General features: G+C 44.4%; 1 protein-coding gene across 1 annotated transcript; it reads left to right on the forward strand.

Annotated features, from left to right (window-relative positions):
* The first annotated feature begins 14463 nt into the window (after positions 1-14463).
* On the forward strand, positions 14464-15423 carry LOC148523977 (olfactory receptor 5AR1-like). Its single transcript, XM_088472488.1, has one exon. The coding sequence runs from the start codon at positions 14464-14466 to the stop codon at positions 15421-15423; it is 960 nt and encodes a 319-aa protein (XP_088328614.1).
* The last annotated feature ends 405 nt before the right edge of the window (positions 15424-15828 follow it).

Raw genomic sequence — 15828 nt, forward strand, 5'->3', positions numbered from 1 at the left:
TGGCTGCATCTCCTCACTGTGAAGATAAATACATGGAGAATAAATGTGACTTAGAGCAGCATCTGCAGAGCCCCCGGCATGTGAGGTACAGTATGGAAGTTACTGTTATCCCCTTCATGTGTCAGTGCAGGGAATGTACCTCCTGTGGGGATTGGCTGAGTCTCATCGCTGTGAGTATAAATACATGGAGGATAAATGTGACTGAGAGCAGTATCTGCGGAGCCCCCGGCATGTGAGGTACAGTATGGAAGTTACTGTTATCCGCTACATGTGTCTGTGCATGGAATGTACCTCCTGTGGGGATTGGCTGAGTCTCCTCACTGTGAGTATAAATACATGGTGGATAAATGTGACTGAGAGCAGCATATGCAGAGCCCCCGGCATGTGAGGTACAGTATGGAAGTTACTGTTATCCCCTACATGTGTCTGTGCAGGGAATGTACCACCTGTGGGGATTGGCTGAGTCTCTCACTGTGAGTATAAATACATGGAGGATAAATGTGACTGAGAGCAGCATCTGCAGAGCCCCCGGCATGTGAGGTACAGTATGGAAGATACTGTTATCCCCTACATGTGCCTGTGCACGGAATGTACCTCCTGTGGGGATTGGCTGCATCTCCTCACTGTGAGTATAAATACATAGAGGATAAATGTGACTGAGAGCTGCATCTACAGAGTCCCCGGCATGTGAGCTACAGTATGGAAGTTACTGTTATTCCCTACATGTGTCTGTGCAGGGAATGTACCTCCTGTGGGGATTGGCTGCATCTCCTCACCGTGAGTATAAATACATGGAGGATAAATTTGACTGAGAGCAGCATCTGCAGAGCCCCCGGCATGTGAGGTACAGTATGGAAGTTACTGTTATCCCCTACATGTGTCTGCGCAGGGAATGTACCTCCTGTGGGGATTGCCTGAGTCTCCTCACTGTGAGTATAAATACATGGAGGATAAATGTGACTGAGAGCAGCATCTGCAGAGCCCCCGGCATGTGAGGTATAGTATGAAAGTTACTATTATCCCCTACATGTGTCTGTGCAGGGAATGTACCACCTGTGGGGATTGGCTGAGTCTCCTCACTGTGAGTATAAATACATGGAGGATAAATGTGACTGAGAGCAGCATCTGCAGAGCCCCCGGCATGTGAGGTACAGTATGGAAGTTACTGTTATCCCCTACATGTGTCTGTGCAGGGAATGTACCTCCTTTGGGGATTGGCTGCATCTCCTCACTGTGAGGATAAATACATGGAGAATAAATGTGACTTAGAGCAGCATCTGCAGAGCCCCCGGCATGTGAGGTACAGTATGGAAGTTACTGTTATCCCCTACATGTGTCAGTGCAGGGAATGTACCTCCTGTGGGGACTGGCTGAGTCTCCTCACTGTGAGTATAAATACATGGAGGAAAATATTTGACTGAGAGCAGCATCTGCAGAGCCCCCGGCATGTGAGGTACAGTATGGAAGTTACTGTTATCCCCTACATGTGCCTGTGCAGGGAATTTACCTCCTGTGGGGATTGGCTGAGTCTCATCGCTGTGAGTATAAATACATGGAGGATAAATGTGACTGAGAGCAGTATCTGCGGAGCCCCCAGCATGTGAGGTACAGTATGGCAGTTACTGTTATCCCCTACATGTGTCTTTGCAGGGAATGTACCTACTGTGGGGACTGGCTGAGTCTCCTCACTGTGAGTATAAATACATGGAGGATAAATGTGACTGAGAGCAGCATCTGCCGAGCCCCCAGCATGTGAGGTACAGTATGGAAGTTACTGTTATCCCCTACATGTGTCTGTGCAGGGAATGTACCTCCTTTGGGGATTGACTGCATCTCCTCACTGTGAGGGTAAAAGACATGGAGGATAAATGTGACTTAGAGCAGCATCTGCAGAGCCACCGGCATGTGAGGTACAGTATGGAAGTTACTGTTATCCCCTACATGTGTCAGTGCAGGGAATGTACCTCCTGTGGGGACTGGCTGAGTCTCCTCACTGTGAGTATAAATACATGGTTGATAAATGTGACTGAGAGCAGCATCTGCAGAGCCCCCAGCATGAGAGGTACAGTATGGAAGTTACTGTTATCCCCTACATGTGTCTGTGCAGGGAATGTACCTCCTGTGGGGATTGGCTGAGTCTCTCACTGTGAGTATAAATACATGGAGGATAAATGTGACTGAGAGCAGCATCTGCAGAGCCCCCGGCATGTGAGGTACAGTATGGAAGATACTGTTATCCCCTACATGTGTCTGTGCACGGAATGTACCTCCTGTGGGGATTGGCTGCATCTCCTCACTGTGAGTATAAATACATGGAGGATAAATGTGACTGAGAGCAGCATATGCAGAACCCCCGGCATGTGAGGTACAGTATGGAAGTTACTGTTATCCCCTACATGTGTCTGTGCAGGTAATGTACCTCCTGTGGGGATTGGCTGAGTCTCCTCACTGTGAGTATAAATACATGGAGGATAAATGTGACTGAGAGCAGCATCTGCCGAGCCCCCGGCATGTGAGGTACAGTATGGAAGTTACTGATATCCCCTACTTGTGTCTGTGCAGGGAATGTACCTCCTGTTGGGATTGGCTGAGTCTTCTCCCTGTGAGTATAAATATATGGAGGATAAATGTGACTGAGAGCAGCATCTGCAGAGCCCCCGGCATTTGAGGTACAGTATGGAGTTACTGTTATCCCCTACATGTGTCTGTGCAGGGAATGTACTTCCTGTGGGGATTGGCTGCATCTCCTCACTGTTAGTATAAATACATGGAGGATAAATGTGACTGAGAGCAGCATCTGCAGAGCCCCCGGCATGTGAGGTACAGTATGGAAGTTACTGTTATCCCCTACATGTGTCTGTGCAGGGAATGTACCTCCTGTGGGGATTGGCTGAGTCTCCTCACTGTGAGTATAAATACATGGAGGATAAATGTGACTGAGAGCAGCATCTGCAGAGCCCCCGGCATGTGAGGTACAGTATGGAAGTTACTGTTATCCCCTACATGTGTCTGTGCAGGGAATGTACCTCCTGTGGGGATTGGCTGAGTCTCCTCACTGTGAGTATAAATACATGGAGGATAAATGTGACTGAGAGCAGCATCTGCAGAGCCCCCGGCATGTGAGGTACAATATGGAAGTTACTGTTATCCCCTTCATGTGTCTGTGCAGGGAATGTACCTCCTGTGAGGATTGGCTGAGTCTCATCACTGTGAGTATAAATACATGGAGGATAAATGTGACTGAGAGCAGCATCTGCCGAGCCCCCAGCATGTGAGGTACAGTATGGAAGTTACTGTTATCCCCTACATGTGTCTGTGCAGGGAATGTACCTCCTTTGGGGATTGACTGCATCTCCTCACTGTGAGGGTAAAGACATGGAGGATAAATGTGACTTAGAGCAGCATCTGCAGAGCCACCGGCATGTGAGGTACAGTATGGAAGTTACTGTTATCCCCTACATGTGTCAGTGCAGGGAATGTACCTCCTGTGGGGACTGGCTGAGTCTCCTCACTGTGAGTATAAATACATGGTTGATAAATGTGACTGAGAGCAGCATCTGCAGAGCCCCCAGCATGAGAGGTACAGTATGGAAGTTACTGTTATCCCCTACATGTGTCTGTGCAGGGAATGTACCTCCTGTGGGGATTGCCTGAGTCTCTCACTGTGAGTATAAATACATGGAGGATAAATGTGACTGAGAGCAGCATCTGCAGAGCCCCCGGCATGTGAGGTACAGTATGGAAGATACTGTTATCCCCTACATGTGTCTGTGCACGGAATGTACCTCCTGTGGGGATTGGCTGCATCTCCTCACTGTGAGTATAAATACATGGAGGATAAATGTGACTGAGAGCAGCATATGCAGAACCCCCGGCATGTGAGGTACAGTATGGAAGTTACTGTTATCCCCTACATGTGTCTGTGCAGGTAATGTACCTCCTGTGGGGATTGGCTGAGTCTCCTCACTGTGAGTATAAATACATGGAGGATAAATGTGACTGAGAGCAGCATCTGCCGAGCCCCCGGCATGTGAGGTACAGTATGGAAGTTACTGTTATCCCCTACTTGTGTCTGTGCAGGGAATGTACCTCCTGTTGGGATTGGCTGAGTCTTCTCCCTGTGAGTATAAATATATGGAGGATAAATGTGACTGAGAGCAGCATCTGCAGAGCCCCCGTCATTTGAGGTACAGTATGGAGTTACTGTTATCCCCTACATGTGTCTGTGCAGGGAATGTACTTCCTGTGGGGATTGGCTGCATCTCCTCACTGTGAGTATAAATACATGGAGGATAAATGTGACTGAGAGCAGCATCTGCAGAGCCCCCGGCATGTGAGGTACAATATGGAAGTTACTGTTATCCCCTTCATGTGTCTGTGCAGGGAATGTACCTCCTGTGAGGATTGGCTGAGTCTCATCACTGTGAGTATAAATACATGGAGGATAAATGTGACTGAGAGCAGAATCTGCAGAGCCCCTGGCATGTGAGGTACAGTATGGAAGTTACTGTTATCCCCTACATGTGTCTGTGCAGGGAATGTACCTCCTGTGGGGATTGGCTGCATCTCCTCACTGTGAGTATAAATACATGGAGGATAAATGTGACTGAGAGCAGCATCTGCAGAGCCCCCAGCATGTGAGGTACAGTATGGAAGTTACTGTTATCCCCTACATGTGTCTGTGCAGGGAATGTACCTCCTGTGGGGATTGGCTGAGTCTCCTCACTGTGAGTATAAATACATGGAGGATAAATGTGACTGAGAGCAGCATCTGCAGAGCCCCCGGCATGTGAGGTACAATATGGAAGTTACTGTGATCCCCTACATGTGTCTGTGCAGGGAATGTACCTCCTGTGAGGATTGGTTGAGTCTCATCACTGTGAGTATAAATACATGGAGGATAAATGTGACTGAGAGCAGCATCTGCAGAGCCCCCGGCATGTGAGGTACAATATGGAAGTTACTGTTATCCCCTTCATGTGTCTGTGCAGGGAATGTACCTCCTGTGGGGATTGGCTGAGTCTCCTCACTGTGAGTATAAATACATGGAGGATAAATGTGACTGAGAGCAGAATCTGCAGAGCCCCCGGCATGTGAGGTACAGTATGGAAGTTACTGTTATCCCCTACATGTGTCTGTGCAGGGAATGTACCTCCTGTGGGGATTGGCTGAGTCTCCTCACTGTGAGTATAAATACATGGAGGATAAATGTGACTGAGAGCAGCATCTGCAGAGCCCCCGGCATGTGAGGTACAATATGGAAGTTACTGTTATCCCCTTCATGTGTCTGTGCAGGGAATGTACCTCCTGTGGGGATTGGTTGAGTCTCATCACTGTGAGTATAAATACATGGAGGATAAATGTGACTGAGAGCAGAATCTGCAGAGCCCCCGGCATGTGAGGTACAGTATGGAAGTTACTGTTATCCCCTACATGTGTCTGTGTAGGGAATGTACCTCCTGTGGGGATTGGCTGAGTCTCCTCACTGTGAGTATAAATACATGGAGGATAAATGTGACTGAGAGCAGCATCTGCAGAGCCCCCGGCATGTGAGGTACAGTATGGACATTACTGTTATCCCCTACATATGTCTGTGCAGGCAATGTACCTCCTGTGGGGATTGGCTGAGTCTCCTCACTGTGAGTATAAATACATGGATGATAAATGTGACTGAGAGCAGCATCTGCAGAGCCCCCGGCATGTGAGGTACAGTATGGAAGTTACTGATTCCTGACCATATATTTGGGGTCGGCAGCATCAGAGCAGCACAGTTTCCATCACTGTCTGCAGAACAGTTACACTTACTGGGGCTGATTCATGGTTTTGGGGCTATAACAGTATTTAATGGTGATTTGAAAAAAATAATTGTTTTTAATATGTTGTAAATATAAATAAAGAAAACTCACCCAACAAGGACAAGTATATTTTATTGGCTGAGGTCACATTGCAATTTGATGTTTATTTTGTTTTAAAGGTGAAATAAAAGATTACATACTGTGTTAGCAACTAATATGGTACTAAAAGCAAAATATGACTGGTAATTGCAGTTCTGTCACAGGGATGCTGTAATGGGGTACATTTGACCTAGGGCCTGATTCAGAGCCACTCGTAAGCGGCAGATCGTTCGCTTTGAGCGATGTTTGGCCATCTGCGCATGCGTACGGATCGTTATACGCATGTGCGAACCAGTCAGTGCGGTCAAAATTCATGTGCTCGCAAAATAGCGAATGCCTGATAATTTGAGTGACAGAATGAGGCTAATGTGGGTGGTAACAGGGGAAGGTGCTTGAAAATGGGGAATGGAGATCAGAACGCAGGCGTGATTAAAGGTCAAAACGGGCGTTTTATGGGTGTGCATAATTTATACAGCAGCGTCATTGACCACGTCACTGGGTTATTTTATAGCCAGAACTGCTCGCAAAGTTGTGGTAGCAAAAACCGACCACAAGAATAGCGAGCAGTTCATACGCTGTTCGATGTACTCGATTAATCTAATAAATAGCGGACATGACATAGGATGTGAGCGGCCAGGGGGCGTAATTTCCCAAAAAACGACCGCAAGTTTTGTTCGCTCGTTCAGACCTAGAGGCGTGAACAGACTGCAAACAGCAAACGGTTCATTTGAATAGCCACCCCTATTTTCAGGACGAGCGAGCGCTAATTGCATCCGGCTCTGAATGAGGGCCCTAATGAGTAATTATTTCCTCAATAAATAATTAGGATTAGGGAGAGGTTAGATGTTTTAACACACAGAACAAAATTATGGAGGTTTCATGTATAACAAATATTACTTATGTAATCAAAATTATAATCCGCTGCTTGTTACAGTTACGTCATGTGTGTCCTCTATAGTGATAGAGTGGTATAGTCAGACCTGTCCCATTGTATTCCCTCTGACCGTACTGTACATAACTAGCTCTCACTATGATCTCACAGACCGGGCACTGATCTGATTCAGGTGATATTATATATATACAGGAGAGCAAGGAATCTGTACTGTATCCTTACAGTCACCGGCTCCAGCATATGTGCAATTATATTATTATTCTGCCACAGTTACTGGTCACATAATTGAAATACCTGAGTATATTCTCACACGTTGCTCATTGTTATAAGCTGGAGCAATGAACCACAGGATGCAACTGTAATAACTGTACATTATTTGGGTTGGGTAACTGTTTGCCAGTGAAAAAAAAAACAACCCACAACAAAAAGAAACTAACAATCCAAAATATTAATGTAAACAATAAGCAGTAATTATAAATGACACATGCCCACATGTACCTGGTTCCAGCTTTCTATTTACATTAATACATTTGGATTAGTGCTGTACTTTACTAACTAGTTTTTTTTCTGTTCTGCAAATTTACTAAGAAGCGAGTTTAGGTGAAAGTCAGTTTTCCGATGGTCGAGATTTCTCACCCGAGTTACAAGTGAAGATGAGATTTCTCTCCCGAGTTACAAGTGAAGATGAGATTTCTCACCCGATATTGCAGTGTTTTCTCTCACTGGAAATCTCGCCCGAGCTAGCAGCCTGCACATATCAGTGAGATATGTGTTGGCTGTTGTAATTTTTAAGAAAATTGTTTTTTTTTTAAATTAAAAATGACACGAGGCCCCCCAAAAAACACTAACCAGCCCCGGACTAGGCAGACTGTCCTGGTCCCTAAAATGATGGGGTACAAAATGAAAAAGGTAACCCCGTAAATTAGGTACCAGCACCAGGCAGGCGGGACAGGGCTGGTTTAAAATATAGGGGCAGAAATTTTGCGTAGGGGTACCCCTATATTTAAAACCAGCCCTGGACCCTTTCTAACGGGGGCTGATGCCACAGCAAGGGGAGCCCTTTCACCGGGCCCCCAGCTGCAGCATCAGTCCTGACCGCTAGTCAGCCCAGGCCAGGGATCCCTGAGGAGTTGAGTACCCTCCAATCAAGGGGTACCCCTCTCCAGGGCACACCTGGCCTAGGCTGATAGCCTGGGGCTATCCCCGCCACCCCTGGGTGGTAGGTGGCAGGTTAATATAGTTGGTGTTGTGTAAAATTAGATAAATCCACATTGTCTTTCCAGTCGAACTACTAGTGCCAGCAAGCCTTCCCCTCATGCTGGTACTTGGAGAACCACAAGTACCAGCATGCGGGGCATTAAGGGCCTGCTTGGACCTGTAGTTCACCTGTAAAGAAATTAGTTAAAAAACACTACACACACACCGTGAAATAAAAGTTTTATTACACACATACATACACACACAGACTTACCTGCTGCCAGATGTTCGCATCCACTTGTCAATGAAAAAGTATCAGAGGGACAAACCTGCAAGAAAAAGCCATCACTCACCCTTCTGTCCCGCGACGTTCTCCGCAGATATCCAATTCTGTGGGCGGAGACACTGTAACAGCATGTATCACCATACTGTAACATTGTTGCTAATGATTTCAGTCTCCCGGCCAATAAGCGGTAGCTTCCATTAGCGGCCACTCATTGGCTGGGACCCACGTGGAGTCCCAGCCAATGAGCGGTCGCTAATGGGAGCCGCTGTAAATTTGTAAATTTGCGGACTGTATTTCTGACATGTTAAAAAGTACTGATGTTTGCGGAAAGCGAGGTAAGGCAAGATTTAAATCTCGGGTGAGAAAACAGGTGAGAGAACCAAACTCAACACAAAAACCTGCCCGAGTTTGCCTTTAGTAAATTTGCGAGATGGAAAACATGCCTAAAAACAGGCGAGATTGCAATCTCGACCAAACTCGATTCTTAGTAAATTTACCCCTGAATGTCAAAAAAAATAATTATGAAATGAGGACTCCAGACAGGCAGGTACCTGGTAAAGCAGTGTCTTATTAATGACTGCAAACACTGCACCTTATCATACTGAGCATTGGCCTGGACACACACAGGTACATAATAGAAAATAAGCAAATAAATATAAAGTAAATGTCTCAGCACTGCGTGTGCTAATCAGTCATCAGTAACTTGCAGCTACACTCCGCCATGCTCTCCCGGCATATCCTTCAGACCCTGGCACTACAACACTGTGTCCCTAGAACTTGGATGCTAATCAGCATCAGTGCCCGGAACAACAGGTGTGTGGGAGTTTTAAAACCCTCCCTGTGCTGCAGTGATTATTCCAGCTGGGTCTGTGTAAATGTGAAAACCTGGAATTCCACATCTCCACTGCTAATGCAGAATGCACAGGTTTCACTGCAGCCTCCCTTGGAGGGAGCCGATTCCACCAGAATGTGGGCGATTAAGGTGAGAGACGACCCCTCTATATATAATACTAACTCGGCACTGACCTGCTTATATTCCAAACTGTAATATATTTAAATTCAGTGAATGTCAGTTCCAAAATATTGTAATCATTTGTCCAGCTGACCAACCACGTCACGGCCCCCCATCTGGTCAGTCCCTACACTGACACTCATAAATATGAGCATTACTCTGCCACATTTGGCTCCAGCTACCACACAGATTTTAAATACAAACAATGCTTCCTCCATGGGTTCAGGTACTGGTTTAAGAGATAGAACCACACCAAGGTAAATCATCAATTCATGAATAACCTGACAAAATGTCACTTTCCTATGGAAAACTGCGGCGCCATAGAAGTGGGACCACAAATATTTATATAAACAATTGGCTACAATCCATGGCAATCACGCATCTGCGGTGCCTTTGGTTTATGACCACACTATTTAAATGAAAAAAAATCATACAAACTCGTCACTCACCTGCTTATATTCCAAACTGTAATATATAAACGAACATTCCCTGAATTGAAATATAAGATTTTTATATTAATATTGCTGAACTCAGAGTCTTCTTAATAATATAGTGTATTTCTCTATGTTTCAGGGGACACAGCCCCTTTCGTCAGGAGATTGCATACAAATGCACAAACAGAAAAAAAAAAAAACTCCACACACAGGTAACACACCTACAGTGAGTGAATGATTAGGCACAATTACATTGGAACAAAGGAAGGGAGCTGAAATAGCTAACAAAGATAACAATGCAAAAGATATTACAATACAAAGTACATACAAACTACACACAGATGAACCATATAATGACAAAATATACAAAAAACACATAATTTTTACACTCAATTTACAAGATGCAATGAAGTCCAAGGCTCTCATTTAGACCTCTTGGTGAAACAGTGTCTAGAAAATATATCCACTTTGCATTAGAGATGTACACCGACCCCAATGTTTTGGTTTTGGATCTCTATCTTATTGTGTTTTGGATCTGGATTTGGTTTTTCCAAAACCAGCCCTTGCGTGCTTTGGTTTTGGATCTGTTTTTTTTTTTTTTTAATTTATAAAATCTGCTAAAATCACATTTTTTTTTTTGGGGGGGGGGGGGTAGGTTTGTACCTATGGTATTAGTAACCTCAATAACATTAATTTCCACTCATTTCCAGTCAATTTTGATCACCTCGCAGCTCACAATAATGTTTTCATCTGGTTTAGGCCCAAAATTTTCACCAAGCAAGCTGACTGACTAAGCTAAATGTTTTTATTATTCAAGAGGCCTTAGGAGTATGTATGTAGTTGAAGGTAGAGACAGGAAGGGTTGATTGGTAGTAAATTTAATTTAATTTTTGATTCCAAAGCAAATTTATGAGGAAGGGGAAGAGGGGAGGCATTTATTAAAAATATTTTACTTATTCACATCAGTTCTTGCCCCAGAAGAATCCTTAAGTGCTGTGCCTGCTGTTCCTGGGAGTGGATTTTCATCCCAGAAGGGGACAAGGAAGACTACTAATAGTGCTTTCGAAAATAATTGACTGTTAAATGATCCTTTGCAAAGATTTCACTTCACCAGAAAAGCATTTACCAACCTTTACATTAACATTAAAAAAACATAATTATTGTCCTCCAAAATGCCGTTATACCCACTGTCCACTTAACCACAGATATGTGGACAAGCCGAACAGAGCTAATGCAATATTTAAGATTTATGGTTTAAGTCTGAAGTTGTCTTTCTTGAGAATCCTTGAGCACTATGCCTGCTGAGTTGATTTTCATCCCAGAAGGCATGAAACATTGTTTCTTTCTTCCCAACAGACACAGATCTGAAGAGATGCAAAGAGCTGTTGGTAAGAAAATTGTCAGCTCAAGTGGCACGTGATGCAGTGATGGCTTCTCCTTCAAGTTTCTCCATCAAGTGCATTTGTCGTGGAAAAACTAAACTTTCCCAAAACACCCACTGGTGATGTAGATGTTTTGACATCTGGTTGGGTTTAAAAGAATTGCCTACAATTAATGACACCTCTACTGTGACTCCATCTGATACGGTCCCCAAAGAATGGTTGAGGACTATTTAAATTTTTTAATGATAGCATTTAAATAGGCATGTCAGACAGTCCGTTTGACTACTGGCAGGAAAAAAAAGGTAATTTGGAGGCCCTTGCACAAACTGGCTTTGCTTTACTTGAGCTGCCCACAGTTTATATTGTTACATTAGCCTATACCATCACCCCAGATTATACCATCACCCAAGCCTATATTGTCATCCCATCCTGTGTTGTTTATAATTAAAGCTGCGCTCCTTGTTAAATTGGGCATTCATTGTCCACTTTAGTGGATGTGAGCTTCATTTTAGTCCATATCATCACCACACCCCCTACACATCTTCTGACCTGGGCTACAGGAGGAGCAGCTGCACTCTGGGAAACGGTTGCATGGAGTTTCCCCTCTAAGTTGCTAACACAATAGAAAATCTTTATTTTTTGTAGATTGATTTTGATATTATTAATGTAATATCAATTTAAGCTTTTCACACTGGGGAAGAGCACCCCTGAATGAGGCAGCAGCCCCTTGATGAACAACACAGACAGCACCCCTTTTTGAAGGACAACAAAGCACCCCTGCCAAGCGCAGACAGGCCACCTGTAGAGTCACAAATACATGGACGATAATCTGAGGTCTGCCTGGCAGTGTCAGCAAACAATAATATTGCAGCTAAATTGCTAACACTCAAAAAAGCACCCCTGGATTGATAGAGCACCCCCCTGGACAACACAGGACCCCTTTATGGACTGCAGCCCTAGCCCCTTGATGGACATGACAGCAACACCAGCCCTTATATATAATAACACAGCAGCAGCCCCTTGATTGACAGGACAAGTGACACAGCAGCTGCAGCACCCACTGAAGCCCCCCTTTATATACTGCAGCCCTAGACCCCCAACAGGACAAGTTGATCAACACACTGACACAGTGACAGCAACACATTTCTTCAGTTCACCATCCACACTGGAGTGAAAATGGCGCAGATCACCGGGATCTATAGAATCCAAAACCCGAGAGAATCCAACAGCGGGAGGATGATGTTTTGCCTCGTTCTGAGATCAGTCATGTGGAAAACCCGAAGTCTAGCTTGGTTCTCACCTCGGATCTGGAAGTTTGGGTGGGTCTGGTTCTCTGAGAACTGGACCCGCTCATCTCTACTTTGCGTCACATTGTAACAAATATTTAGAGTGATCACCACCTTTATTAGCGGGTGGTATAGGATCAATTATTTTATAATGAATAGAGCACAAACTTCGCCTCGCCTGGGCAAAGTGTTAAGCAAAGCCTGCTAACTAGTGGCGAAGAGTCACTAGCTTCTAATGGTGCCTACACATTAGACAACTCGCAGATCATGCAATGTCATCAACGATTTCCCTTGATCTCCCTGACACTCCCGGACCTAGCGTGCATCCTTCATTATTTCCAGTGCATCGTTATCAAGATTTCCAGATCTTACTGCATGTAGGTAAGATCTGAGAATGCATCAAATGACTCATGGGACCACGTATCATTATCGTTTGTGGACACTACATGATTTGCATGATTTGTTGTTTTGATGCGTTGGAATCGCCCAAATCATGCAAAAAATCATCTAGAGCACAGGTTCTCAAACTCGGTCCTCAGGACCCCAAACACCCAAACAGTGCATGTTTTGCAGGTCTCCTCACATAATCACAAGTGAAATAATTAGATGCACCTGTGGATCTTTTAAAATGTGCCAGTGAGTAACGAATACACCTGTTCACCTGCTGGGTGACCTGGAAAACGTGAGCTGTGTGGGGTCCTGAGGACCGAATTTGAGAACCACTGATCTAGTGTGTACGTACCCTGACTGTCATTTCAAAAACTGTGCCAGATAAATGACAGAAGCTGATTTGATGCTTTGAGGAACTGCTCCACTATATCTCTCTCCAAGGCTTGATACAGTACATATCTAGTGTTCATTCTAGCACCCTGCACCTGTCATAACCCGTGCAGTTCCTCTTTGCTGGCTCTTGTGCTTCTAGCACACTCTGGTCTGTATCTCAGCCGTTTTCTGCATCACCTGAGTGTGCTAGAAGCACCAGAGCAGAGAGCGACACCCCAGGCAGGAAAGAGGAACGGCAGGGGTTGTGACAGGTGTGGGGTGCTAGAATGAACACTACATATCCCCAATTTGCCATGTCGTATGATGAGCCACAGAGACCCTAGTAAGTTAAAAACAATTTGGTTAGAAGAGTCATATTTGTGTATCAAATGGATGTGATCTATTTGGATTTTAGGTAAAGCTTTCTTAAGGGTTTCAGCCCTGTTTACGGCACCAACCTTTGCTCTAGTACTCACCAGTAGTGTGGTGGAATAATCAGAATCCTTAAGTCGAGCCACAATTTTTTGCATATTGGACTCCAGTCAGGTGTACAGGCCAGTGATTCTTTTTACCCTCAAGATTTGAGAAAATGGGGAGCCTTCATTATTTATTGTTTCAGCGTGGCGGTTGGCACTGTGTATCTCACGTGTCACCATGGCAACACACAGCAGATGTCATGACATACTTCCAGTTCTGTTGCCAGAAGTGGGCCGGGGCCCAGCGTTGATCAGTCTGTTTTGTCCATGTGGGTGTATATTTAAGGGACAGTGTAAGCACTTTTATTGTAGAGATGTGCGGGTTCGGTTTTACTTGGATTTTTTAGTTCAGATTTATTTTATTTGCTATCCAAAACACGTGAGAGCGGATAGACAATAGGACAATTCTGAAAGTGCGCTAATGTGGCTAAAAGATCCTAGTAAAACCAAACCCGCACATCTCTATTTTATTGTACTGATGTTCCCCAATGACGGGTTAATAAATCTGAAACTTTGGAGTGCAGGACTGTCTGTATTTATTATTCCTGGACCGATGAGTGACACTTTTTTACTCTAAAGTGCACTGCTGAGGTTCCAAGTCCCCTCACTGCATCACAAAGCAAACTGGAAAGTCTTTACTCACTATTCTAGGATTGATCCTCATTAATAGATACCAATTATTTTGTTTATAATAGAAAACTACAACTAAAATGTTTCTCTTACAGATCACTGACCAGAGCTCTGGAGAGATTTTGAGAAAAAAAAATTGGTTTGTATTTCTCACTATACAGGATTCTACATCTATATCAGCCAAGGCTCTGTACTGAACAGAAAGAAGCGAGATGGAACAGACGTTCAATGTCAGCACCCACTTGGTTCTCCTGGGTCTTGTAGAGATGGAAGAATTCAAATACTTGTACTGCGCTCTTTCTGTCATCATATACTTATTTATTATGTTTTTGAGTATTATTATTGTATTTGTGGTTTTGACGGATCAAGGTCTACAGAAGCCCATGTACATCCTCATATGTAAGCTGGTCCTCAATGGAATGTTCGGGAGCTCCACGTTATTCCCAAAGCTGATAGCTGACCTGATCACCTCCTCTAAGACCATCTCCCATGCTGGATGTACTATTCAAACTCTGTGCATTATGCTTTTTGCAATCAATGAAGTTACCGCGTTTACCCTCATGGCGTATGATCGCTACCTGGCCGTCTGTCACCCTCTGCACTATGTCACCCTAATGACCAACAAGAAAGTTATAACGCTTATCATCGGGTCTTTTTTAATGGCCTTCATTATTGCCCTCATTGGTAGCCTGCTAACATGGGCACTTCCTCTTTGTGGGAACAAAATTAACAATGTGTTCTGTGAAAATATGTCCCTCATTATTCTGTCCTGTTCAGGCTCTTCTCTCAGTAAAATCTATTCAGCTACATTGCTTTCCATCTACCCAACTGTCACCATCTCAGTCACTATGTTCTCCTACCTGCGGATATTTGTCGTCTGTCTGAGAGTCTCCAAAGAGTCCCGTCAGAAAGCCATCCACACCGTGGTGACCCATTTACTCAACTTCTCTGTCTTTTTAGTAGGATTGTTCTTTGTTTCAGTCAGATACAGACTGGGTAGCATTACCCTCCCCACTATGGTACATATTCTCCTGTCTGTTACTTCTGTAGTTTTCCCACCACTCTTTAACCCCCTGATATACGGGATCCGGACACACGCCCTGAAAATAAAAGTCATTCAGCATTTGCATAAAATGAAAGTGAGGTTAAATTGGATTGAACTGCAGCTGTGACCTTCACCCACATCCAGCATAAGTGATAATCAGACATTGCACTATATTCTGCCTATGCAGACCATATCTCCAGATTCATGATTTATAAGATTAGTTATAATATTTCCATGATTTTGCTGTAAGGTGAATACACATCTGGTCATCATAGCATTGCAGGGACACAAATACTGATGAACCTGACCTGGATATCAGTCCCATCTTACTACTCCTTTGGCCAAGTAAAGTAATTTTAAAAGCACTGTATGAGCATCCTTATTAATGCAAAATGTATAGTACTCTGACACTACACACCCCTCACAAAACTATAGGCTACGCGGGAAAGCCAGAAACCACCCAATGCCATCTCACTATAATCGGTCATGAAGGCAGCACTGGAAGGGGCAGAGACCCATTAGCTAAAGGAAA

This window comes from Taudactylus pleione, unplaced genomic scaffold, assembly GCF_031769625.1.
Source record: "Taudactylus pleione unplaced genomic scaffold, aTauple2 ptg000124l, whole genome shotgun sequence".
NCBI classification, from domain to species: Eukaryota; Metazoa; Chordata; class Amphibia; order Anura; family Myobatrachidae; genus Taudactylus; species Taudactylus pleione.

Bases quoted from the DNA above. Each gene is read 5' to 3' on its own strand.
- LOC148523977 (XM_088472488.1), top strand. From the start codon at position 14,464: ATGGAACAGACGTTCAATGTCAGCACCCACTTGGTTCTCCTGGGTCTT.